Here is a 27450-nt window from a genome sequence, read left to right as displayed (position 1 = left end):
GATTTCAAGGGGCCCCTTCCCTCCTCTGACCGCAACACGTACTTCCTCAATATTATTGACGAGTACTCCAGTTTCCCCTTCGCCATCCCCTGCCCGGACATGACCAGCGCCACAGTCATCAGGTGCCTCAACGACCTGTTCGCCATATTTGGCATCCCCAATTACATCCACAGCGACAGGGGCTCGTCCCCGCCGGACTCTTTTTTAAATGAGGGGTGAATGTGGTAAACCACTGTTAACCCTGTACATGTCTGTGTGGTAAACCACTGTTAACTCTGTACAAGTCCAGGCATGTCTCCGCCCCTGAGCCCGGGTATAAAGGTGACTCACCACCCTTCCCCCGGGAGCTCTTAGGATGGATTCACTAGCAGAGGCATGCTCCAGTTCTTAGTCAATAAAAGCCTACATCGTATAAGTTCAACTCGTAGTCTTTGGTGTTGTTGATAGTGCATCACCCCCATTCCCCAGTCTCCCCCCCAACCGCCCCCCCATTCCCCAGTCTCCCCCACAAACCCCCCCATTCCCCCCCCAAACCCCCATTCCCCAGTGTCTCCCCCCCCAAACCCCCATTCCCCAGTGTCTCCCCCCCCAAACCCCCATTCCCCAGCGTCTCCCCCCCAAACCCCCATTCCCCAGTGTCTCCCCCCCAAACCCCCATTCCCCAGTGTCTCCCCCCCAAACCCCCATTCCCCAGTGTCTCCCCCCCAAACCCCCATTCCCCAGTGTCTCCCCCCCAAACCCCCATTCCCCAGTGTCTCCCCCCCAAACCCCCATTCCCGTGTCTCCCCCCCAAACCCCCATTCCCCAGTGTCTCCCCCCCCAAACCCCCATTCCCCAGTGTCTCCCCCCAAACCCCCATTCCCCAGTGTCTCCCCCCCAAACCCCCATTCCCGTGTCTCCCCCCCAAACCCCCATTCCCCAGTGTCGCCCCCCCAAACCCCCATTCCCCAGTGTCTCCCCCCCAAACCCCCATTCCCCAGTCTCTCCCCCCAAACCCCCATTCCCGTCTTCCCCCACCAAACCCCCATTCCCCAGTCTCCCCCCCAAACCCCCGTTCCCCAGTCTCCCCCCCAAACCCCCGTTCCCCAGTCTCCCCCCCAAACCCCCGTTCCCCAGTCTTCCCCCACCAAACCCCCATTCCCCAGTCTCCCCCCCAAACCCCCGTTCCCCAGTCTCCCCCCCAAACCCCCGTTCCCCAGTCTCCCCCCGAAACCCCCGTTCCCCAGTCTCTCCTCCCCAAACCCCCATTCACCAGTGTCTCCCCCCCAAACCCCCATTCCCCAGTGTCTCCCCCCCAAACCCCCATTCCCCAGTGTCTCCCCCCCAAACCCCCATTCCCCAGTGTCTCCCCCCCAAACCCCCGTTCCCCAGTCTCTCCTCCCCAAACCCCCGTTCCCCAGTCTCTCCTCCCCAAACCCCCGTTCCCCAGTCTCCCCCACCAAACCCCCGTTCCCCAGTCTCTCCTCCCCAAACCCCCGTTCCCCAGTCTCCCCCCCAAAAACCCCGGTCCCCAGTCTCTCCCCCACCAAACCCCCGTTCCCCAGTCTCCCCCCCCAAACCCCCATTCCCCAGTGTCTCCCCCCCCAAACCCCCATTCCCCAGTGTCTCCCCCCCATTCCCCAGTCTTCCCCCACCAAACCCCCGTTCCCCAGTCTCCCCCCCAAACCCCCATTCCCCAGTCTCCCCCCCAAACCCCCGTTCCCCAGTCTCCCCCCCAAACCCCCGTTCCCCAGTCTCCCCCCCAAACCCCCGTTCCCCAGTCTCTCCTCCCCAAACCCCCGTCTCTCCTCCCCAAACCCCCATTCCCCAGTGTCTCCCCCCCCAAACCCCCATTCCCCAGTGTCTCCCCCCCAAACCCCCATTCCCCAGTGTCTCCCCCCAAACCCCCATTCCCCAGTGTCTCCCCCCCAAACCCCCATTCCCCAGTGTCTCCCCCCCAAACCCCCATTCCCCAGTGTCTCCCCCCCAAACCCCCATTCCCCAGTGTCTCCCCCCCAAACCCCCATTCCCCAGTGTCTCCCCCCCAAACCCCCATTCCCCAGTCTCTCCCCCCCAAACCCCCGTTCCCCAGTCTCTCCTCCCCAAACCCCCGTTCCCCAGTCTCTCCTCCCCAAACCCCCGTTCCCCAGTCTCTCCTCCCCAAACCCCCGTTCCCCAGTCTCCCCCCCAAACCCCCGTTCCCCAGTCTCTCCTCCCCAAACCCCCATTCCCCAGTCTCTCCCCCCCAAACCCCCAGTCTCTCCCCCGCCCCCCCCAGTCTTCCCCCACCAAACCCCCGTTCCCCAGTCTCCCCCCCAACCCCCATTCCCCAGTCTCTCCCCCCAAACCCCCATTCCCCAGTCTCCCCCCCAAACCCCCATTCCCCAGTCTCCCCCCAAACCCCCGTTCCCCAGTCTCCCCCCAAACCCCCGTTCCCCAGTCTCCCCCCAACCCCCATTCCCCAGTCTCTCCCCCCCCAAACCCCCAGTCTCTCCCCCACAAACCCCCATTCCCCAGTCTCCCCCCAAACCCCCCCCAAACCCCCGTTCCCGTCTCCCCCCCAACCCCCGTTCCCCAGTCTCCCCCCCAACCCCCATTCCCCAGTCTCTCCTCCCCAAACCCCCATTCCCCAGTCTCTCCCCCCGCAACCCCCATTCCCCAGTCTCTCCCCCCCCAGTCTTCCCCCACCAAACCCCCATTCCCCAGTCTCCCCCACCAAACCCCCATTCCCCCCCGCAACCCCCATTCCCCAGTCTCTCCCCCCCCGTCTTCCCCCACCAAACCCCCATTCCCCAGTCTCCCCCCACAAACCCCCATTCCCCAGTCTCCCCCCCAACCCCCAGTCTCCCCCCAACCCCCATTCCCCAGTCTCCCCCCCAAACCCCCATTCCCCAGTCTCTCCCGCCCCATTCCCCAGTCTTCCCCCACCAAACCCCCGTTCCCCAGTCTCCCCCCCCCAAACCCCCATTCCCCAGTCTCCCCCCCCAACCCCCAGTCTCCCCCACAACCCCCATTCCCCAGTCTCCCCCCACAAACCCCCATTCCCCAGTCTCCCCCCCAACCCCCAGTCTCCCCCCCAACCCCCATTCCCCAGTCTCCCCCCCAAACCCCCATTCCCCAGTCTCTCCCGCCCCATTCCCCAGTCTTCCCCCACCAAACCCCCGTTCCCCAGTCTCCCCCCCAAACCCCCATTCCCCAGTCTCCCCCCCAACCCCCAGTCTCCCCCACAACCCCCATTCCCCAGTCTCCCCCCCAAACCCCCATTCCCCAGTCTCTCCCGCCCCATTCCCCAGTCTTCCCCCCCAAACCCCCATTCCCAGTCTCCCCCCCAACCCCCATTCCCCAGTCTCCCCCCCAAACCCCCATTCCCCAGTCTCTCCCCCCCATTCCCCAGTCTTCCCCCACCAAACCCCCGTTCCCCAGTCTCCCCCCGAAACCCCCATTCCCCCCCAAACCCCCATTCCCCAGTCTCCCCCGTCTCCCCCATTCCCCAGTCTGCCCCCCAAACCCCCATTCCCCAGTCTCCCCCCCCAAACCCCCATTCCCCACCCAAACCCCCATTCCCCCCCAAACCCCCATTCCCCCCCCAAACCCCCATCAAACCCCCATTCCCCAGTCTCCCCCCAACCCCCATTCCCCAGTCTCCCCCCCAAACCCCCATTCCCCAGTCTCCCCCCAAACCCCCATTCCCCAGTCTCCCCCCCAAACCCCCATTCCCCAGTCTCCCCCCAACCCCCATTCCCCAGTCTCCCCCCCACCCCCATTCCCCAGTCTCCCCCCCAAACCCCCATTCCCCAGTCTCCCCCCCAAACCCCCAGTCTCCCCCCCAACCCCCATTCCCCAGTCTCCCCCCCAAACCCCCATTCCCCAGTCTCCCCCCCAAACCCCCCCATTCCCCAGTCTCCCCCCCAAACCCCCAATCTCCCCCCAAACCCCCATTCCCCCCTCCCCCGAGCCTCCATTCCCCAATTCCCCCCTCCGAGCCTCCATTCCCCAATTCCCCCCTCCATTCCCCAATTCCCCCCTCCGAGCCTCCATTCCCCAATTCCCCCCTCCGAGCCTCCATTCCCCAATTCCCCCCTCCGAGCCTCCATTCCCCAATTCCCCCCCTCCGAGCCTCCATTCCCCAATTCCCCCCCTCCGAGCCTCCATTCCCCAATTCCCCCCCTCCGAGCCTCCATTCCCCAATTCCCCCCCTCCGAGCCTCCATTCCCCAATTCCCCCCCTCCGAGCCTCCATTCCCCAGTCCCCCCTCTCCTCGAGCCCCCGTTCTCCTCCTCTCCCTCGAGTCCCCATTTCCCAGTCTCCTGCTCTCCCCCGAGCCCCCATTTCCTTGGGCTTCCGCTCACCCCGAAACGGGGGCCTGGCTCTCTGTGGCGGCAGGTGGGGGAATGTCACTGAACCCACAGTCATCTCTGCATTCCAGAAGACGCCTGGGTAATCCAGGATAGTTGGCAAATTTAATTATGTTGTATGGGAAATTTCTCAATAGATTAGCAAGTAAATTATAATCCTTTCAAGGAATTTTTTTGTAAGATACATTTCTTCATTCCCCTTCCCCTCAATTAAAAGGGCTGCAAGTGGCCTGCTAGTAAGTATCTACGAGAGGGACGCTAAACAGCCAAGAGGAAGAGTGCAAAAGTGGCCAGAGTACTTCTTCCATCAGGCTCCTACTAGTGGATGGTTGTATTTTACATTTTGACCATCCTGACCCGCAAATAAATTAATTTGTGTAAGGATACAATCTGGAAATGAGCTCCCTGATTGAGGCAATTTTGAAGAACCAGTTCAGACAGGTTTCTTTTGCAGTTTCGTTCACTTCATCTGGACCAAAGTTATCTGCATTACAAATACAATACTGATTACTAAAAAGGTTAGTGACATTATGAAGTAAAATAAAAGTGCTAAAATACATTGTTCATTCATATATACATATATACAAAATATATGGGCTCGATTTTGCCGGCGCTCAGGGGTCGGGTTTGGAGGCGGGACTGCTGGCAAAATCAAAAAGATTGGCAGCGGGTCCCGAACCCACTTCCAACCCGATGCCAATCAATCTTCCCGGGAGCTGGGTCCCCAATATGCACAGGGACCCGACTCCTAGCGGTGGGAAGAGGGTTATAGCCACTTAACTGCTTGTTAACAGGCAGTTAAGATGCTTTTTCCAATTGTGCCAGGTCGACTGTGGGCTTCCTGACGTCCAGACTCCACGCCAGCTAAGTGTGGCGTGCGTAAGTCTACCGTGATGTTTCTTCATTGATGACAGCTGCAGAAGTGGTGTGAAGGATCCAATGGTACACTGGTGGGCTTCAGGAGGTAAGGAAATGCTGGGAAAATCATTTTTAATGTTTTTAGGCTTTTCTGTAGGTAATAAGGTTTGAAGTGTTTGTGTAGTCCCAGCTCATTGGGAGAACCTCTCTCACCAGTGACAGATCGCTTCTGTAACCTCACCTGCCGCTGCCATCTGTTTTATCCTAAGGAGAGTGTCTCTGGAGAGCCTGGGTGCAAGGGCTCACCTTTGTACAGTGATTGTCAGTGTTTGCAGCACCTCAATGCTGTCAAACACTGAAAAATCATGTCAAACAAAAATGAGCGTGTCCCCTTTAAGAAAACTGGCAGATGGCACGTCATCAACTGGCGTCATCTGACACCGGCTTTCTCTTACTTGGCCGGCAAGCCCACAGGACAGGCTTAACAAGGCCAATTGACGCAAAATAGCACCTGTGCGTCGGGCGTTGTTGGGGGCGGGATCGGAACCTGCAAGTCAGATGACCCACCCCCAACTTGCCTCTTCAGGTAAGATCGCGGCCTATGTTTCCAACAACTAGGTCATTTATGGTTTTCACACAATCTCCCTTAGGAAAGTCACTGCTGCAAGTACAATTGCCAGTATTAAACTCAGAACTAAAATATTCATTTCCTACTGCATCGGTTAAATGTAATAATTCTGTGACGTTAATGGTTCTTATTGGATTCACTTTCAAAGATTTACTATCGTTTATTGGTTCTAAAATTCCCATAACATTTAATTCTTTTATTAAAATTACCTGGCACCGGGACTCCAGGAAGGGAAATTCGACTACTCGCACACATGGACAAAATCCGCTCGTACACTAGTTTACCTGTAATCACAAATACAATCAAAAAGGGATCATTTAATTCAATTTTTTTTTTACATGAATACTTCACACAAATGGTTGAGAGAATGCAGACTGAAATGCACCTCTTCCAAAAGGCCATAGATTCAGATTCAACTGAATTGTTTAAAGGGGATATAAATATTTAGTTGGAAAGTGTACAGGGCAGGAAATTAGGTTTAAAGAGGTTGGAAATTGGTTGGGAGGTGGGGACAGAGAATAGGGATAAAGAAAATTCTCTCTAATTGGTGGGATGTGTCAAATGGTGTTCCCCAGGGATCTGTATTGGGGCCTCAGCTTTTCACCATATATATTAAATGACTCGGATGAAGGAATAGAGAGTTGTATTTCCAAGTTTGCAGATGGCACTATGTTAGGAAACACAGTAAGTTGTGTAGATGGGAGCAAGAAGTTACCAAAGGACATAGACAGACTAGGTGGGTGGGCAAAACAATGGTAGATGGGAGTTCAATGTACACAGTGCACAAATACACGAAGTAATTAAAAAGACTAATGAAATGTTGGCCTTTATCTCAATGGGGCTGGAATACAAAGTAGTAAATGATGCTTCAGTTGTATAGAGCCTTAGTCAGATCCTCATCTGGAGTATGGTGTTCAGTTCCGTACACAAAAAGCAGCCCGAATCCAGACTCTAAGCCCAACAGGAAGGAAGACGAGGGAGGCTCCCTGGAGGAGGCAATCTCACTCCATTTAGCTTCAATCAGTTCAGGCCTTGACACCCATCTTATACACCACAAGCTTAGCATTGATGTGAAGCCAAAATCCCTTTGCACTGATGCTAAACGTGCACTGTGAATGCACAGTCAGCTGTTAAGAGTGTTTAATTATTCGTACTGAAAGATAACTATAACAAACACAAAAGCAAAATACTGCGGATGCTGGAAATCTGAAATAAAAACAGAAAATGCTGGAAATACTCAGCAGGTCTGGCAGCATCTGTGGAGAGAGAAACAGAGTTAACGTTTCAGGTCATCGACCTTTCGCCAGAACTGAAAAAAGTTAGAGATATAACACGTTTTAAGCAAGTGCAGAGGCAGGGAAAGGTTGTGGGGGGGGGGGGGGGGAGAAAGGAGAGGAAAGAACAAAAGGGAAGGTCTGTGATAGGGTGGAAGGCAGGAGAGATTAAATGACAAAAGGGATGATGGTGCCAGGCAAAAGGGGGCAAAACTGTAACAAATGCTGACCAGATGTCCTAGATGCACAATAATATTTCAAAGTACACTTTCAACATTAATAACTTTTCACATTGCTATTCTGCTTAATTTTAAAATTTCTATATAGAATCATGGATACCCCGACGCAATTATGAGGCTGTAATTTCAGACATTGAGGTGATGCAGGAGCAAGATTTAACTGGTTTATAGCCGTCATCAAATAAATTAATTCAAATCATTTTTAAAAAGATATAATTTTGTATGTACACAGAGATTTTATTAAAGTGATCATCAGTATTGAAAGTCAGTATTCACCTTCTTCCAAAAAAAACCACTGCAAACTTAAAATGCTGCACTCCATGAAAATGTTGGACTCCAGATAAGGTTATTGCGAGCTATTTTCTGAAGCATAAGTAATGGTCATTTACTGATAAAGTTCGGTATAAATCAACTCTATTTCTTCACTGTTCTAGTCTGCAAATAGAACTTTCTTCCTCTTTTTTCCCTCCCTGTGAACAGCAAATAAATTAGGAAAAGTTCTGGCACCCTTCAAGTAGCACCAATCACTGCAAAATACAGGTAGACTATCCTTTATCCGCACTTCTGAAAACCGAAAACCGAAAGTTTTTTTCTGGAGCGTAAGTCGTGCGCACGACATGACCCGACGCGGCCGATGCTTTTCTGACCTGATTTGCGGGCCAGCTTAGCGTAGGAGTCAGCCGATATCCGGCTTTCCCACAACTGGCGGCGGCAGTCGAGCCCCAGACCCCCGCTAAGTCAAGGAATTCAGATATGGAGCAGGGGGAGCTGTAAACAGACTGGGAGCGGCAGCACAGAGAAGCAGGAAGGGGAATGAAACATGGAAGCATGGGGAGCTGTAAACAGACTGGGAGCAGCAGCACAGAGAAGCAGGAAGGGGAATGAAACACGGAGCAGGGGGAGCTGTAAACAGACTGGGAGCGGCAGCACAGAGAAGCAGGAAGGGGAATGAGACACGGAACAGTCGCAAGAGGTAGCCTGAACTTTTTAAATTTATATTAAATACAAATACTAATTACCAAATTAATTTAATGTTCAGAGTTTCCCAGTCTGAAATAATACCTTCTGAAATCCGAAAATTTCCGAAAACCGAAACACAGCTGGTCCCAAGGTTTTCGGATAAGGGATAGTCAACCTGTATTGCACTGCATGTAAAATACTCCTTCGCTTCTCCTTTTAAACTTAGATGTGGCCTGGCAATATCAGAAGGAATACCATAGGAATTTTTTACAGCTATCCTTACCGAAAGTATCCAAAATATCAGTGATCAAAACAAATTTGCTTGGGTAAAACTGGATCACACTGGTATCGGAGAGCAGCTTTGAACACTGTAAACAGGACAAAGTTCAATATTAATAAAGTACTGGATAAAAGAGTAAGATCTATAGATCTATCTACCAAGTAAAAATCAAAATATTGAACTGGTTTATACTTAAAGTAAAAATATTTATACTGTTACATTTTAAAGGATAAAACATTGGAAAGACAGTGTACAATATATCAATACTGCACGTACTACGGACATCATTGAGAGGGTGCAGAACATTTTGAGAGGGAAGGGGAACAGTCAGAAGTCATAGTCTATGTGGGAATCAATAGGAAGGAAAAAGCTGGAGGTCCTGCAGTCAGAGTTTCAGGAGCTGGGGAGGAAGATAAATAGCAGGACCACAAAAGAAAGTTATCGCTGGATTACTCCCAGTACCACGCAATACTGAGTATAGGAATAGTAGGATAAGACAGGTTAATGCATGGCTGGCGAAATAGTGCAGGAGAGGGGGCTTCAGGTTCCTGGGGCATAGGGACCAGTTCTAGGGCAGGAGGGATCTGTTCAAGATGGATGGGTATTCAGGAAAGATAAGGAAGGAAAGAAAGGAGGGCAACAGTACTGATCAAAGAAACTATTATAGCACTGGAAAGGGATGATGTAGTTGAGGGGCCAAAGACAGAATCTATTTGATTAGAATTAAGGAACAATAGAGGAGCTATTATACTACTGGGTGTATACCATAGGCCACCAAATAGTGGGAAGGAGATAGAGAAGCAAATTTGAAGGCAAATTACAGAACGATGCAAAAACTAGAGAGTACAGATAATGGGAACTTTCAATTATCCCAATACAGGCTGGGATAGTAACAGTGTAAAGGGCAAAGAGGGGGGGGGGGGGGGGGATTCCTGACACGTGAACTTTCTTGATCAGTGTGTTTCCAGCCCAATGAGGAAGGAAGCTGTGCTGGATCTAGTTCTGGGGAATGAAGTGGGGTAAGTGGAGCATGTTTCAGTGGGGGAGCATTTGGAGAACGGTGATCACAGTATCACCAGGTTTGACAGAGGTGTTCAAAATTATGACCAGTTTTGATACAATAAATAAAGAGAAACTGTTTCCAATGGCAGAAGAATTGGAAACCAGAGGACACAGCTTTAAGGTGATTGGCAAAAGAAAGGCAACATGAGAAAACTTTTTTTTTTTTTTTTTTTAAACGCAGAATTGTTGCGATCTGGAATGCACTGCTTGAAAAGTTGGTGGAAGCAGATTCAATAGTAGCTTTCAAAAGGGAATTGGATAAATACTTGAAAGGAAAAAATTTACACTATGAGGAAAGAGCAGGGGACTGGGCCTAATTGGATAGCTCTACCAAAGAGCCAGCACAGGCACGATGGCCCAAATAGCATCCTTCTGAAAGCATTCTAGATCACAAGTATTCAGTTCAGCAATATGGTGCACTGGAGCTGTGTTATGTAGTAAAACAGGGCTGGTGTGCAGGATTCTTCAGGTGCCAAACTCCTGATCTCAGAAATGCCATCATGCGTGGAGAACAAACAGGAGCCATGCTAAGATTTTGGATTGCTTTTGAATATTTATATGCTTTTGCTGCATTTGCTTTATTTTGTTATATACGTGAAAAGCAGACCATACAGCAGAAACCAAGAGTGGGCGGATGCAACGCCATCTGACCAAATAGGAAATGGAGCTTTATTGTATCATTAGCCACACTCTGGGTAGCAGCCCCAATTGCCAGAACAATAAGAACATGTTTAGTTTGAGTATATGAGCCAGGAAAATGCCACTTTTCATTTGTAGTTTAAAGCTGACCTGAATAACTATTTTCAATGCTTTCACTTTTTGATCCGTAGCCCATGCGTCCTTCAGTGACTGATTCAGTTCTTCAATCCTGTTTATATAATCCTGCTGGGTCAAGTTTAAAAGCTCTTTCTGAGACCCCTGGTGTAAGAAAGACGGAGATCAATTAAGAATGAAAATGAAATTTAGTTCGCAGAAAGACAAGTAAAAAAACTAGAGACTGCTGCCATCATTAGCAAACCATGAAACAAATGTATACCACTGCAGTAGAAACAATCGTTAATCTCAAATTGTATATTGTTTCTATAAAACTTTGAAATTACAAATGAGAAAGCAATTCTATTAGCAATTCTAAGTCTGTAAACTAGGAGAACAATAACATGAAATAAACGTGTCAAATTATCATGTGCTGACACGAGCTAAAAAAAATAAAGAAATAGCTGTATTTATAAAGTTGGCCTCAAAATATCTAATCAACATAACTTGCACTTTTTCAGGTTAAATTATTCCTCTAAAGTAGCCAGCTCTTTTTTAAAAACTGATTTTCACCTGAAAATTGCATAGCCAGTAAAATATTAGAAAGCTGCTTTAATATACAAACATTCACTGCAGTTGACTGCATAGTGTATTGCAATTACCGGAGGGCTTTTCCATTATCTAAGGGAGTCTTTGGCCTATATTTATTCTATTACACCTTCAATCTGTAAATTTCAAAAAAGGGAACTATGCTCTCTATTTTGAGAACATTTTAACCTATGCTTTATGGTACTATTGCACAACTGTGTTTTATTGCCTGCTAAAACTGATAAAACATTTCTTTTTCGCCGCATACCACAAATACTCAGCTAGTCAAATTTAGTGTTTCAACCCAGGAGAAACAATTAGATCAAGATTTTATTTGTAATTCATAGTTGTGTTTGATTTGTTACAGTTTTGTGATCAGCCAACCTACTTTCAGACAGTGACAAACTGCTGTCTGAAGTATACTGAAAATTACATTTCCCTATAAAAAGCAGAAACTAGGGCAACACATTCATGCAATTTAGTACAGCACCATTGTGTTGTTGCAGAGTGGCACCTATAATTCCTCACTCAGCAACCTTCCAACTTCAGACATGTCATCAGGGAAATGCCAAGAACAGCTCGGCACAGACTCGGAGTGGGAACAAAGATAAGACAGGTCAAGCAATTTGGAGTCCATTATTAAGGAGACAGTAACAGGACATTTGGATAATCATAATTTAATAGGACAAAGTCAGCATGGTTTTATGAAGGGGAAGTCATGTTTGACAAATTTGCTGGAGTTCTTTGAGGAAGTAACGTATTAGGGTGGATAAAGGGCAACCAGTGGACGTAGTGTATTTAGACTTCCAAAAGGCATTTGACAAGGTGCCACACAAAAGATTATTGCTTAAGATAAAAAGTCACGGGATTGGGGGTAATATTCTGGCATGGATAGAGGATTGGCTATCTAACAGAAGGCAGAGAGTTGGGATAAATGGTTCATTCTCAGACTGGCAATCAGTAACTAGTGGTGTTCCGCAGGGGTCAGTGCTGGGTCCCCAACTCTTTACAATCTATATTAACGATTTGGAGGAGGGGACCGAGTGTAACATATCAAAGTTTGCAGATGATACTAAGATGGGAGGGAAAGTAGTGAGAGAGGAGGACATAAAAAACCTGCAAGGGGACATAGACAGGCTAAGTAAGTGGGCAGAGACTTGGCAGATGGAATACAATACTGGAAAGTGTGAGGTTATGCACTTTGACAGGAAAAATCGTAGAGCAAGTTATTATCTTAATGGCAAGAAACTGGAAAGTACTGAAGTACAAAGGGATCTGGGGGTCCTGGTGCACGAAACTCAAAAGGTTAGTATGCAGGTGCAGCAAGTGATTAAGAAGGCCAATGGAATGTTGGCTTTCATTGCTAGGGGGATAGAATATAAAAATAGGGAGGTATTGCTTCAGTTGTACAAGGTATTGGTGAGACCGCACCTGGAATACTGCGTACAGTTTTGGTGTCCATACTTAAGAAAGGACATACTTGCTCTCGAGTCAGTACAAAGAAGGTTCACTCGGTTAATCCCGGGGATGAGGGGATGGACATATGAGGAGAGGTTGAGTAGATTGGGACTCTACTCATTGGAGTTCAGAAGAATGAGAGGCGATCTTATTGAAACATATAAGATTGTGAAGGGGTTGGATCGGGTGGATGCGGGGAGGATGTTCCCGGTGATGGGTGAAACTAGAACTAGGGGGCACAGTCTTAGAATAAGGGGCTGCTCTTTCAAAACTGAGATGAGGAGGAACTACTTCACTCAGAGGGTGGTAGGCCCATGGAATATGCTGCCCCAAAAAGCTGTAGAAGCTACATCATTACATAAATTTAAAACAGAAATAGACAGTTTCCTAGAAGTAAAGGGAATTAAGGGTTACGGGGAGCGGGCAGGAATGTGGACATGAGTCTAGGTTCGGATCGGTCATGGCCCTGTGGGTAGCGGAGCGGGCCCAGGGGCCGTGTAGCCTGATCCTGCTCCTATTTCATGTGTCTAATTCTGTTAGATTCAGGAGATGGTTCTGTGATAGTGGATTGGCGGTTAGGATCAGATCAGCCATGATCTTATTGAATGGCGGAGCAGGCTCGAGGGGCCGATTGGCCTACTCCTGCTCCTATTTCTTATGTTCTTATGATGGAATCCTATGTTTGCCTCTTTACCAAACATCCATTGCAGTGGGTTTTTTTAAGAAACTGGGAGGTAGGGTTAAATTTTTCTTTTAATGAAAAGCTAGATCATTTTATTTCTATGCAATTAAAAAATGTTCTCAGCAATCAAATTTCAAAGTTATGCATCCCATGGTTACATTTGGATTTTTTTTCGTCAAGAGGAAGTTCGACGGTATATTAACAACAAATTGAAATAACCAAGTCAGTGAGAATTGGTGGATCTCCCATGTCAATGCTCAGTGACTCAGAAAATGCACAAGCTCAAACATCAACTGTTCCAAGTATTCCCAACAGCCACAAAAACCATCCCTATCCATTTCTTTTCCCTCTTCTTGATCAATAAGGGATTTCATCCTCTTCCTCCAAAAAGGACTTCTCTCACTAGCTTTTCTGTTTATCTCTCAATCTCTCTTGCCCACTCATAGAAAAGGTATCTCCCATTAAGCTCAACAGAATCTATCTCGCCTTCAACCCTGAATAAGGTCACCCGGACTCCAGGTTGTTGAAGCCAAGTTTATTGATAAGGGTGTCAAATTAAAAAAAAAATTCTAACATGCTTGTTGTGTGATTTGCAGGCAATGTCAAGGCTACATGAGGAAGTGTAAGGGCAGCTGTAGAACTTTTTTTTGCTGGAATAAGATTATGTAGAGTGTGTTTGGTGGCAAGTGATGGGAGAAAATGGACACAGGGAGGAAGATTTTGATAATATATGATGGTAAACAAGTATATGCAAGTAGAAAGTAACTAATTAGTGTGGCGTAAAACGCAGACTTAAAATTCATTAATTCAGAAAATTGACAGACTCGACAGTCATGATGCAGATGCACACAAGAAATGTTATTACAAAATACTGATTGAAGAGGAGGAAACTATTTTATTCAGCCTATTTATTAAATTTATTTAGGCACAGGCTAAAGCAGATTCACAATCTTGAAAACAGATCGAACATACAGCCACCAATGTTACAACAGGTTCTGCTTTGCTGACAATTCTTTGGTTTGTCCAAAATGGGTAAGCACCAGGCTCCATGGAAAAGCTACTTAATGCAAATATTATAACGCAAAGATATTAAACCCTTGCAGATGATGTCTAGGTAAGTATTTATCTGTACAATAACATTGGCTCCGATTTTGCAGTCAACAGCAAACGAACATTGCCAGCCATTCGTTACACTTACACTTGCCTGCAGACTTTCTATGGGCTTTTGCACTGGAACTTGCCGTGAATAGAAAGTCATTTCAGCGCAGCGCCCTCTACAGGGGATCTGGGACCAGTGTGAACAGGACAAGCAACTGTGTATTTCCTTAACCAATCAAATTGAAGAATCCTTACTGAGGCATGCAGAGTCTGAACCAGGAAGGATCAGTTAGAATAGTTAATTCAATTCCAAATCATGTACAGAAAGTGAAATAAAAGAGAGAGAGGTAAATAAAGATGGGATTAAGAGAAAAATAATGAGACAAAGAAAGTTAATAATTAAAGTCTGAAGGGATGAGACTCCACATTTGTAAGTTAATTTTCAGTACCAGAGAGGTTGTTTGCAATATTTAAAAAACTTGTTGTGACAAATTTAATTACACTTGGACAAGCCCCAACTTTTTCTGGCGAGTTTAGTGGGTATCTTTCAAACCCTTCATGTGTTTCAATGATGAGTCACTGGGTGAGATACTGTTATAGTGAAGCTCTGGAGGAGCAGGGTAGCTTGGACAGCAGCTTCCTGATTTCCATGTTTAATTGCACATGTGTGGTTAGTGGAAACTGCTGTCCGATTTACTCTTTAATAACTGTGAGTGCCGAGAGCCTCACCGTTACGTTTACTGCAAAATACAGGCCTCTCATTATTAAAAACACTATATGGTAAAATAAAGTAGAATTATAACAAAAATATTGCATTTTATTATAATGTTCTCAAAAAAAATTTGCATAACCTAAACTCAACACAAATTCTAATATCCATTATCTAAAATTTATAATTTGGGGTGAATATTAGGACATGTCTATTGAACTTTACATTATTTTGCAATTATCATGCTAGTGCTGCTCCCTGCTGAAGCATAAGAGAAGAGCAGGTATCAGAACAATCGATAATTCTTGTGAATTGCTGTCTTTCAATAGTCATAAACAGTAGATCAATGACGGGAATCACGTTAGTATTATGAAATATGTCATTATTGAGATTATTTCCCAACATTACAAGTTGGTTTGTTTGATGGTAAACTAACCTTCACAACTCATTTATTGAATTGCATGCTGGACATTGGCATAGAAACTAAAAATAAAAATTGGCACGGTTTATATTCCCAAGTGTCCCACAGTTGCACATTTTTGCAGAAACTGCTTTATATGAGAAAGTGAACTGCAAACACTTCAAGCTCGGAAATCAGCATATAAAGTGGATATGAATAAAACATTTACTGTGGGAAAATTCCAGAGACTTATGCAGGTAAAAAAAAACATTTTCTACAGTACTTCATCTGAATGCAGATATTTCAATGTTTGTTGAGACAAATTAGGGACAAGAAAATGCACTCAGATGGCAGCTTATATAAAATGTCAAATATTCCCTATAATGTACAGTGGACTGAATACAGCAGTATTAATGACCTACTGATAGCCTAACCCAAAAAAAAATCCTTCAGTTTTATAATGAATACAAAAGTTATGCAAAATAGCATAGAAAACATGGTGGCAGAAAGTAAAAGAATTAAGGAGACTTCTCAACTGAAGGACAAAGCTCAAGTACTTAAAATTAGGTAACACTTTTCATTGCTAAAACATATTTGGGTTCATTTCCTAACTTTAAATTGATTATGTAAACATTTCCAATTTAACATCCTTTTAATGGTGCAAAATGGGAAGTTCCTCGATGCGGTCAGTAATCTAGTTATTTTACATAAACATATGCACTATAATATTTATGAAAAAATAACACAACTATGGTCTGCCTCTAGCCCCATTAGTTGCCTCAGATATCACAGAACCTATATTAGTGAGCCAAGAAAATCTTTGGATAAAAAGGTTAAAAATATTTAAACGTTCTTTAAAAAGTAAACTAACTGCAACAGTTTTGAAATATGCAACCGTCAACCTCATCATTTAAATCAACTTCCTTTTTTCAATTATTATTCTTTCAGTTCAATTATTATTGCTGGCACTTACCAACTGTTGGAAGAAAACTGACAGAAGTCTAATGTGTTTTACTTTCTTCCCCTGTCCTACTAGGAACCAATTTAAAATTTTGATTTGTGAGAACTCTCATTTACCTCCTCCAGGTCATCTAACTCTTCTAAACGAGTCCTCACTTTTTCAGAAACAGCAGATCCAGGACTTGTAGCTTTATCTATGAGGAAATATAACAAAGAATCAATTTATAAAATCAAATTGTGAGATTTTTGAATGAAAGTTATAAAAGTAACATTTCACAATGAAGTAAACTTACTCCTGCCACTTACTTTTTTCAGATCCCATAAACAAGTTCTGTAAATCAAAAAAAGGAAAGTAATGGAAAAAGCAGAATCTATCCTAAAATATATGACAGAATGCTATTCTACTGTAGAAAACAAAACAAATGGAATACTCAATTCTTGCAGTGTTCTGACTGTCTGAACTCGAGCATTAGAAAGTTAACACATTTTGTAAAAATAATGAAACTCCGTAAAGTGATATTTATGAATATTGCACAAATGATTACATTTGCTCTCCAAATGTTGCCTATCTTAATCAAGTTGGGGGGAAAAATGCAATGTACTGCACATAGAAACTCTGCAACTCACAGAACCACATTACCGCATTGTACAACTACTATAATAGAAAAGTAATGTGACTCAATAGGCAGCACAGCACAAGTGGGCGCAATAACTTAAAATTATATAAAAATAAATATGCCATTTACAAAAAATGCACAAGACTGTAATATGTTATGAAAATAAACTACTAAAACTATATGGTAATTTAACACATTCCGTCCACTTTTATCAAAGTCATTTTTGTTACTTCCATGACCCATTAGTGTTTTGTGTGTACATCTGGATTGCCATACAAGAAACTGACAGATCATAAAATCTGAAATCTATGGTTACCCCATTGAGATATACTTTTCAAAGCACAGAAGACCTGGATAGTTTGACAGTAAAGTTATGTAATTAAATCCTATAAATATTATACACAATATAATCACGCATGTTTAAAAATAGCTACGTTAGAAACAGTTGTCTGAACTGTTCCATTGTTATTTAATTGTAATTTTTCATTAGAGTTTGAGGCAGGATTATAAGATACAGCCAAACCTTTAAATGCTGTTACATAATATAGAAAATTGTCTAAAAAGTCTCTTACTATGGATAGCTTTTCTGTGGTTGTGTATCGTGCAAGTATATAACTGCGTTTCCCAGACCATGGTTCAAAGTCAATCCCTACTGCTGTATCCTCTTCTCTGTCACGCTGCTTTTTACCAGGATCCTGTGTAATATAATCCAAATGATGAGTATCAAAGCAAGTTAAAAACAAACTGTGCCATTTACAATGCCTGTAAAATATAATCCCTTTCTGAACAAGGTTGAGCTTTGACGAAAGCTGGTCTTAATTTAAATGCTATGATGGCAAACCTTCACAATTATTCATTTAACATTAGATTACAGGTTGTGTTAAAAAGAGCTCAGATTAGTTGGGTATCATTGCAATGTCCATTACAGATGTTTTTCTTTAATTTATCTTAAGCTGCATGTGCTGAGCTTTCTTTAATTCTGTATACTTCCCAAAAAGTTTGAAAATTATCAAGCTCTCGTGAAATTGCAGAAATAAACAAAGTGAAGCTTTAAAATGTATCTATTTACCTCTGAACTCAAAAGCAACATTAATATATATTATACCAAGACAAAATGGTAAAGAAATCTCAAAATGCAACACTACCTATTTCTAGCATTTTTAAAACTTGTACTCAATGCCTTGGGACATTTTACTACGTTAAAGACGCTATATAAATGCAAGTTGTTGTTATGGGCAACGCTGGGAAAGTTGCATTTATTGTCCATCCCCAGTGGCCTTTAGAATATAGTCGTGAACCATCTTGAATTTGCTCGATAGTATAAGGCTTAAAAAATGTATTCTCAGACAGAAGATCCAATTGGGATTTGTTAGCATTGCCAATTTCATGGACAAACTCAGGTTGTTCAGAAATCCACTTTTCAGTTTGAGGTTCAGAAGCATCAGCTCACACAGATACTGATTACTGCAAAATATGTAACTGAATCGATAATACCAAATATACCACAAGTTGGTTTGCTGATTCTACCCTTGATCCCTGGCTTAGCCGACACTCACTCTTGATTGCTAGTTTGCGGTCTGTCTGCCTGACAATCAATCAAATTTGTGAGGTACAGACCCAAAGATCAAGTGCCCAATCAACGAGCGAGGAAAGAGTGGCAGCAATCCTATCTAACATAACACTTCAACACTCCAGCGTTGCTAGCAACAAAATGGAAGCCATGAATATGCCACCCACTATTACCCAACTGCAGTCCAAGCTCACAACTCCAAAAGGGGTGGATTCAAAAAGGAAAAAAAAAATTCTAAATTTATTTAGAATCTAGTTAGAATAGCAAAGAATAAGCAAATTGTAAAATTTAAAAAGCAACTCAATAAGAACATTCATATATATTATGTAGGTGACAATTTTGCCCCATTTATCTCAAATCAAAGATATAACAGCACAGCCATAATTTTTTAAATACCGTATTGATGTTGCTTTTTCCTGTTGTCATGGATGAAGATGAGAGGGGATCTGCTGTTGCGGCAAACAGTGATAGAGGGTCACTGCCATCCAGCATGCTGCTCAAAGGATCCACCATCGAGCTCGAGGAGGATGAAGAGGTAGACGAGGTACTTCCTTTACGGACGACTTTCTTAGTCTTTGATTCAACAACCTACAAAGGATTACCAAATAAATATATTACTTTTCTGTATTAACTTTCATTAATAGATCTTTGCAATTTGGTGCTATGTTGATTTGCAGATTCATTAAGTAGGCAAAAAAAATTAGGATACCCTGAATATGTGGTAAAAATTTAATGAACAATTTCATATGCAACAAAAAATGCGGTGTGTGCGTGTACTGGCTGCTTTACTTTAATAGTGAAATTGCTGAAACATATGTTGCATTTTCCCAAGCAAGATTAATCTTAAAAATGCAAGTAAAACTTCTCTCCTTCAAAACAGTTATAACACATGATTTTGTTTTGTCAATTTACCATTAGATTAGGTCTTAATTTAAAAATTCACCCTTTTCCTCAAAATACACAAGTCATATTGACTTTGCTCTCAAAAATCCCATTCCCAAATAAGTGGAGATTTTGATTCAATATTGCAAACAGAGCCAAGACTTTGCTGTCCAGTGTAAGAAAAAAATGTATGCTTTGTCAAAATTATGATGTGTGATGGACTCGAGACTATTAATATAAGATGTATGTAATAAAGATGAATTTAATACGTATGGATCTCCCCTGGGTGGGCAACAGTGCAAAACTTAACAAAGGAAACCTGCATAACAGGATAACCCCCACAGAGACAGCATCGAAACCCATCGAAACTCAAGAGCCATTAAAAGGTGTTAACAAACAATTAACTTAATCAAGAAATGGCACCAGCCACTGCAGACAGACATGTTCAAAGGAAAGCAAATCAAGAATTGCCATGAAACTAAGGCCCAATCCTAGGGTCTTAGCAATTTAGAGACAATGGACTTAAAAAGATAAATAAGGAACCCAAAGGCTCTCTCTCTGGGTGACCATGTGGAAAAGCAGGAAGCCCTCCCTCTACAGACCAGACCAAGAAGCAAGGAAAAAGGCCGCGTGCATTGCTTGACTCAGGGAAGTACAAGTCTGTTTAAATTTAACCCATCACCTTATCTATTGTAATTGAGTAGAGTGCATAGATACCAGTAGGCTATTGTGTGTTTAATAAACTTATTCCAAATGGTTTCAAAAGAATTGGTCTTGCTATCAATTTAATGCCAGTCGAAATAAAAAGCTTACACCAGCAAAAATTACAATACAAGTCCAAGAAGGAAAAGGGCAACAGTGAATAAGTAATAAGGGGACATAGATTTAGTACCAGCACATACAGGGAGATCTTAGAAGTTTCCACCCAAAAGGTTTAGATCTGGAAAGCCTCGTAAGTGATCATTGATGCAAGCCAATTACAATAGTTAAGAGGGGATTAAATGCTTGAAAGAAAATATTAAAGGATTCAAGGAAAGAGGAGCATCAGCACAAACACAATCAGCCAGACAGACTATGATTTTAGAAAGTCCCAAAATCTTAAAACTCTTGGTATGCTGCTTACAATACCACGTATAACAACATAGGGATGAATCCCTAAATTCATACGGAGGCAATATTAATGGACGACTCCATGGATGGCAAGGCATGGAATCATAGAATAGTACAGCACAGGAGTTCGTCATTCGGCCCATCGAGTCTGTGCCAGCTCTTTCGAAGAATAATCCTGTTAGTCCCACTGCCCCGCTCTTTCCCCATATCCCTGCAATTTTTTTCTCCTTCAAGTATTTATCCAATTCCCTTTTGAAAGCTACTATTGAATCCACCACCCGATCAGGTCGTGCATTCCAAATCTTAACCACTCGTTGCGTAAAAATGTTTTTCTTCAAGTCGCCTCTGGTTCTTTTGCCAATCTGGTTTTCAACCCTTCAGCCACTAGAACCAGTTTCTCTTTATTTACTCTATCTAAACCCTTCATAATTTTAAATACCTATCAAATCTCCATTTAGCCTTCTCTGCTCCAAGGAGACAACCCCAGCTTCTCCAGTCTATCCACGCAATTGTAATCCCTCATCTTTGGAACCATTCCAGTAAATCTCTTCTGCTGTCTCTCCAAAGCCTTCACATCCTTCCTAAAGTGTGGTGCCCAGAAGTGGCTGGGGCCGAACTATTATTTTATATAAATTTAGCATAACTTCCTGGCTTTTGTACTCTGTGCCTCTATTTATAAAGCCCAGGATCCCATATGCTTTATTAACCTGTCCTGCCACCTTCAAAGATTTGTGCACAAACACCCCCAGGTCTCTGTTCTCACACCCACTTTAAAATTGTACCATTTAGCTTGTATTGTCTCCTCATTCTTTCGACCAAAATGCATCACCTCACACGTTGAATTTCATCTGCCATGTGTCCGCCCATCTATTACTATCTTCCTCACTGTTTACTACACTTCCAGGTTTTGTGTCATCTGCAAATTTCAAAATTGTGCCTTGTACCCAAGTCCAAGTTATTAATGTATATCAAAAACAGCAGTGGTCCTAGTACTGAACCCTGGGGAACACCACTGTATACCTCCCTCCAGTCTGAAAAACAGCCATTCACCACATCTCTCCAATTTTGTATCCATGCTGCTACTTACTGTCCCTTTTATCCCATGGGCTTCAATGTTGCTAACAAGCTTAATATGTAGTACTTTATCAAATGCTTTTAGCAAGTCCATACACACATCAACTCGACTGCCCTCATCCACCCTGACCATAACAAATCCATGCTGGTTCTCCTTTGTTTGTCCATACTTGTCCAAGTGGCTGTGTACTTTCTCCAGGGATTACTGTTTCTAAAAACTTCCCCACCGCCAGGTTTATCCTTCTCCCCTTTTTTGAACAAGGGTGTAACAATTGCAATCTGCCAGTCCTCCGGCACCACCCCGGTATCGAAGGAGGATTGGAACATTGTGGCCAGCACCTCTGCAATTTCTACCCTTACTTCCCTCAGCAACCTAGGATGCATTCCATCCGGATTGGGTTACTTATCCACTTTAAATACTGCCTGCCTTTCTAATAGCTCCTCTTTATCTATTTTTAATCTCATCCAGTATCCAGACAACCTCCTCATTTACCATAGCTTTGGCAAAGTCCTCTTCCTTGGTAAACACTAATGCAAAGTACTCATTTAGTACCTCAGCCATGCCTTCTGCCTCCACCAATAGATCTCCATTTTAGTCCCTAATCAACCCCACTGCTCCTCTGCCAACCCTTTCACTTTTAATATGCCTATAGATTCCTTTTTATGTTAGCCGCCAATCTACTCTCATACTGTCGCTTTGCACCTCTTATTTCCTTTTTCACTTCTCCTCTGTACATTTTATATTCAGCCTGATTCTTCCTTGTATTATCAAGCTGAAATCTGTCATTTGCTGCCTTTTTCTTTTTCATCCTACTCTCTAAATCCTTCGTCATCCAGGGAGCTCTGCTTTGGTTGCCCTCCTTTTCCCCCTTGTGGGAATGTACCTAGAGCGCAGTACAGGTTGAGCGTCCCAAATCCGGCAACCTCGGGACCGAGGCCGAGCCGGTTTTCGGGTTTTTCCCGGACTTCGGAACGTGTTTCTGATGTCCGAAGTCTGGATGCGATATTTCTGGACTTCGGACATCAGAAACACGTGCCGAGTCCGGAAATGCCTTGTCCCAGGTTGCGCTATTTCTGGTTTTTGGTAAGCCTCCCTCAGGGTGTCCGGATTCCAGAACATTTTACGGATTCTGGACGCCTGCCACCAATTGTCCCGGATTCCGGAACTCTGGATTTGGGACACTCAACCTGTATCACAAATCACACATAATACAACAGATTTAATGTTGACATTTGTGAAGCTAATTTAACCATACTGTCTTTTTTTCTTAAGTTTAACCATTAAGTAACAAATTCACTTTAAAATTTATGAATCAATAAAAAATCATCAGGTCGGTAGAATGTTATTGGGGAACATACAGTAATAAGTTTCAGAGGGTGGAAGTCGCCATATTCCAGAGGTACAGCCTCGAGGCAGCATGCCTCCAATTCTGCTCTGTAATTCCTTTCTCTGGAATACCTTCAAGTAAAACAAAAATGAAATCAGATTTGTAGCTTTCACTAAATGATATCTTTAGCAGATGTAATTCTTTTAGTCACATTTCACTGCAACCGTCCCATAAGAGGGTGAGCTGATCCATATCAAATTTCCCTCCTTGTTAACACAGATTTCTTGTCTCCTCACAGACTGGAGACACACTTGCTCAGGGCCCAACTGCTAGAAAATTCTGTTTGCCACTATCCAGATAAAAAGCAAACATATTTTCAGAAAAAGTACAGTAAAAATCACATAGTACGACAGTAAATACACAGTATAATTGACAATTTGTTCTTATAAAGGCACTTTATAATTACCCAAAGAAAAAAAATCACAACTGCTATATCTACAAAAAAAACTAATTTATCTATCTGTAAAAGCACAAGAAATTTAGCCTTAGTTATTTACAAATAACTGAGTTTTACAGTCTCTAATTGAGCTGCTCGGCTGAAAAATGTTACAGCAAGTAAATAATGCAGAAGTAAAACACTTTGCACCCTATAGCAAACTACAGTAATCCATTATACAAACTGACTGGTACTCAGTTCAGATCAAGATGATTAAACCTGAAGGCAATTGCTCAGCATTTATATTCACCTCTACCCTAAACTGGCTTTGTCAGAGAAAGAGGTGATTGGATTTCAAATCAGACTGTTTGCCAGTTTTGGCACTAATCACATTAACCTGTATTTTGTGGTCAGCGGCGAATGAACGGCGCTCACCGTTCATTACACTTACACTTGCCTACAGTTTCTGTGGGCTTTTGCACTGGAACTTGTGGTTATTAGAGTCAAAACAGCATGGCGCCCTCTACAGAGGATCTGGCATCTGTGTGAACAGGGCAAAGGTTTATTTCCTTAATCAATCAGATTGAAGAATCCTTAAACATGCAGAATCTAAACCAGGAAGTGCAAGTTAGAATATTTAATTCAATGCCAAATGTACAGAAAGCAAAATAGAGTGGGGAAAAAAAGATGGGGTTAAGAGAGAGAGAGATAAAAGAGAAAAAGAAAATTTCAATTTAATATTTTTTTTAAATCGCCAATAATTAAAATCTGAAGAATGAGACTCCACTCCTTTAAAAGTAAATTTTCAGTGTCAGAGAGGTTGTTTGGCAGTAATTAAGACTTATCACACTGTCAAAAATTCACTTACACTTGAATGGACAAGCCCTAACTTTTTCTAGCATGTATAGTGGGAAAGTACTGCAAATGCCAGCCCTTCCATGTATGTGAATGCTGAGTCTCTCGGCGAGATACTGTCAGAGCGAAGCTTGTGGAGGAGCAGGGCAACTCGGACAGCAGCTTCCTGATTTCTGCGTTTAACTGCGCATGTGCGGACGGCGGGAGTTGCTGTCAGATTTACTCCTTAATAACGGTTAGCCCAGATAGCCTCACCGCTATTTCAACCGCAAAATCCAGGCCATTATTCAACATTAAACCAGTAACAGAAGAGCTGCTTTTTATTCTTACCAAGGGTGAAGTAAATAACTACCATCTGAACCAGAAATTTTAATGTAAATTGCAGCATGTGAATCCGCTATGCTCACATGCTGACCTGGCAGCTGCCACCACAGTTCAGAGTTCTGGAGTTGAAATTTGCGAATCAGTAGTTGTGTGTAAATAGTTTACCCAGCGGCATAGGACGAAAGGCTTTTACAGATATCCACCATGACCAAAAAGCACCAGGAGATATTTTACTCATATATTGTGCGAACATAATGAGACTATAAGAAAAGGATGGAAAGAGTGAAAGCCTGAACAGCAGCAGGAAGACAGGTCGCAGTAGCCTAGAGATAATTAGCACTCTGTAAAAAGAAAAAGGATACACTGGGGCAGGCACAAAGGTGTTTAAAAGAAAAAAGCTGACAGGAATAAAATAAAAGTTGAAGTAGAAATGGAATCTGTTAGAAATCAAAGTAAAGTTGTTAACACACAATACCAAATGGGAGCTTGAAAATTTATAACAGAGCGAAACCCATGAGGCAGGAGAAACAAAAGCGTTACCTAAATAATGAGCATGCTTCAGGGAATAATCTAGCACAAAGGAACAGCAGTAGAAAGAGGCCATAGCCACCAATTGTGGAACACAAAGAAAATGGTTCTAAATTTTGGAACTGGGTGAATTCCTCTTATCTTCTTAGGCAGTCCTTCGGAACCGAGGATGACTTGCTTCCACATTAAAAATGAGTTCTCAGGTGACTGATGAGTCCAATGCGGGACCTACAGTCTCTGTCACAGGTGGGGCAGATGGTGGTTGAAGGGGTGGGTGGGTGTGGTGCTTGGGTTGACGTGCGCTCCTTCCGCTGCCTGCGCTTGGCTTCCGCTTGCTCCCGGCGAAAAGACTCGAGGTGTTCGGCGCCTTCCCGGATGCTTCTCCTCCACTTTGTGCGGTCTTGGGCCAGGGATTCCCAGGTGTCGATGGGGATGTTACACTTTTCCAAGGAGGCTTTGAGGGTGTCCTTGAAGCGTTTCCTCTGCCCACCTGGGGCTCTCTTGCCGTGCTGGAGCTCCGAGTAGAGTGCTTGTTTTGGGAGTCTCGTATCGGGCATGCGGACAATGTGACCCATCCATCAGAGCTAATCGAGCGTGGTCAAAGTTTCGATGCTGGGTATGTTGGCCTGAGCAAGAACACTGACGTTGGTGTGCCTATCCTGCCAATGGATTTGTAGGATCTTTGTAGGAGGCAGCGTTGGTGATACCTCTCCAGTGCCACACAGGGGCATGTCATGAAGTGCCTCCACTTATTAAGAGGAAATCATTAATAAAAGTGATGAGACATGGAGGCGAAGAGAGGTACCTAAAAAGTATAAGCTAGAAAAGGCAAGAACCTAAACTGAGAAAGGAAGTCAGTAATGAGATTTGCAACAGACAAGTGCATTAATCAGGTAGGGCCTCTGAATTTTTACCTGCAGACCTGCTGGGAATGAGGGGGTCTGGAAGCGCACGGGAAACCCAGAAGTCTGGGTTTCCCCGCACGCTGTGGTGTTTTAACACCACAGCGTGTGTCTGACGTCGTTGACAGGTTCCCCGCCTGAATGTCAGTCTGATTGACAGGCTTGGCTTCCAGTCGAGCGGGGAACGCTCTAGAGGAGGCCATAGGACCAGATAGGTCTGATCCCCGAGAAGGGGGGAGGGGGGTGTGGTGGTGGTCCAGCCTCATTATCATATTTAAATGCCAACCCGCCTCCTGGGAGCGGGTTGGTTGCCCGCCCCTTGCCCCGCCTCAGTAAATGCCGGAACTCGGCGGATTGGAGCCAGTTTCCTGGCACGCTACCAACTTTTCCCCATTTAACACCTCCACCCCATCCACTTCCACCCGATCACCTATGTTAAAATTTCTCCCGTTGTATCTGGAGCTGGAACAAACACAACTGCTGCACAATAGGGCTAAAATCGCACAGAATGAAACTGCAGAATTACAAAGATTTTTTCAGATTTCACTTCATTAAGAAAAAAAATTCCATGTTTAATATAATGATGATGCACACAAATAGCTTAAAGTACACAAAGTTAATAATTGTGATTGATATGAATAATTACCTAAATAAATTTGGTCCATAACTTTCTCTCCAAATAATGGCGAGGCTAATGGCGCTCACCATTACTTATGTACAAATGCCACAGCAACTTCAGGCGAGGGTCGAAGTTGAACACAGAAATCCAAAAGTTGCTGTCCAAGATGCACCGCCACAGTTAGCTTCGTGAAAATGGACTCTTGCTGTCTGGCTCCCCATTCAAATGCATTGAACGGTGTGAAGTTACTGTATTTACATGATAGATACAAACTAAACTCGCCACTGAAAGTTACGTATTGTTCATTTCAGTCTAAGTATCCTTTTAATAATGTGATAAGTGTTGATTACTACCAGCCAACCTCTCTGGCACTGAAAATTAACTATTACAAGTGTAGAGTCTTATTCCTTCAAGATTTTAATTGTTGGAGATTTTAAAATTAAATTTTTTAAAAAACTTTTCCTTTCGCTCTTAATCCAGTCTCTCTCTCTCACTCTCTCTCTTTCAGTACCGGATTTGCCATTGAATTCACCCACTCTAATTTACACTTCCTTCTCGGTCCTTGCGCTGTTAATTTCTCAATTCTTCAGTCTGATTGGTTAAGGAGATACACAATTGTTTGCCCTCTTCACTCAGGTCCCAGATGCCGTTTCCCTCGCTGTGATGTCATCAGTTTGCACGCAAAAAATGTTAAAACCTAAACGTGCAAGGACAAGTCTTTGGCAGGGGTTGTTACAGTCACTCCTACAGCAACTTATAGCCCAATATATCCAAGTGCAGAAAGCAATGAAGGAAAGTTAGAGGAGCCCTTGAGAACTCGATCGGTGTTAGAAAACAATGCATTAATTAGCATGGCCAATGTCAGACTAACAGAAAGCAAGTAGCGAGTCATTACTGTAAAATCCACCCAACAAACTAGATG

General features: G+C 43.9%; 1 protein-coding gene across 4 annotated transcripts in view; it reads right to left on the bottom strand.

The window, feature by feature from the left end:
- vps35l (VPS35 endosomal protein sorting factor like) overlaps positions 1–27450 on the bottom strand; it is a 147124-nt gene that overhangs the window by 103159 nt on the left and 16515 nt on the right. For all 4 annotated transcript variants that reach the window (XM_086000833.1, XM_086000834.1, XM_086000836.1 and 1 more), the window contains exons 2-10: positions 22896–22995; positions 18867–19058; positions 17473–17595; positions 16590–16614; positions 16401–16477; positions 10425–10553; positions 8577–8661; positions 6030–6104; positions 4722–4818 (exon numbers count right to left, since the gene is read on the bottom strand). In XM_086000833.1, coding sequence (XP_085856959.1) covers positions 4722–4818; positions 6030–6104; positions 8577–8661; positions 10425–10553; positions 16401–16477; positions 16590–16614; positions 17473–17595; positions 18867–19058; positions 22896–22995 — 903 coding nt within the window. The remainder of the gene's footprint in view (positions 1–4721; positions 4819–6029; positions 6105–8576; positions 8662–10424; positions 10554–16400; positions 16478–16589; positions 16615–17472; positions 17596–18866; positions 19059–22895; positions 22996–27450) is intronic.

The sequence above is a fragment of the Somniosus microcephalus genome, chromosome 11, assembly GCF_052327205.1.
Source record: "Somniosus microcephalus isolate GS21.2 chromosome 11, FLI_Smic_1.0, whole genome shotgun sequence".
Lineage (NCBI taxonomy): Eukaryota > Metazoa > Chordata > Chondrichthyes > Squaliformes > Somniosidae > Somniosus > Somniosus microcephalus.
The sequence above is the reverse complement of the archived record's forward strand: the minus strand, read 5'-3'. Positions and strand labels throughout refer to the sequence as shown.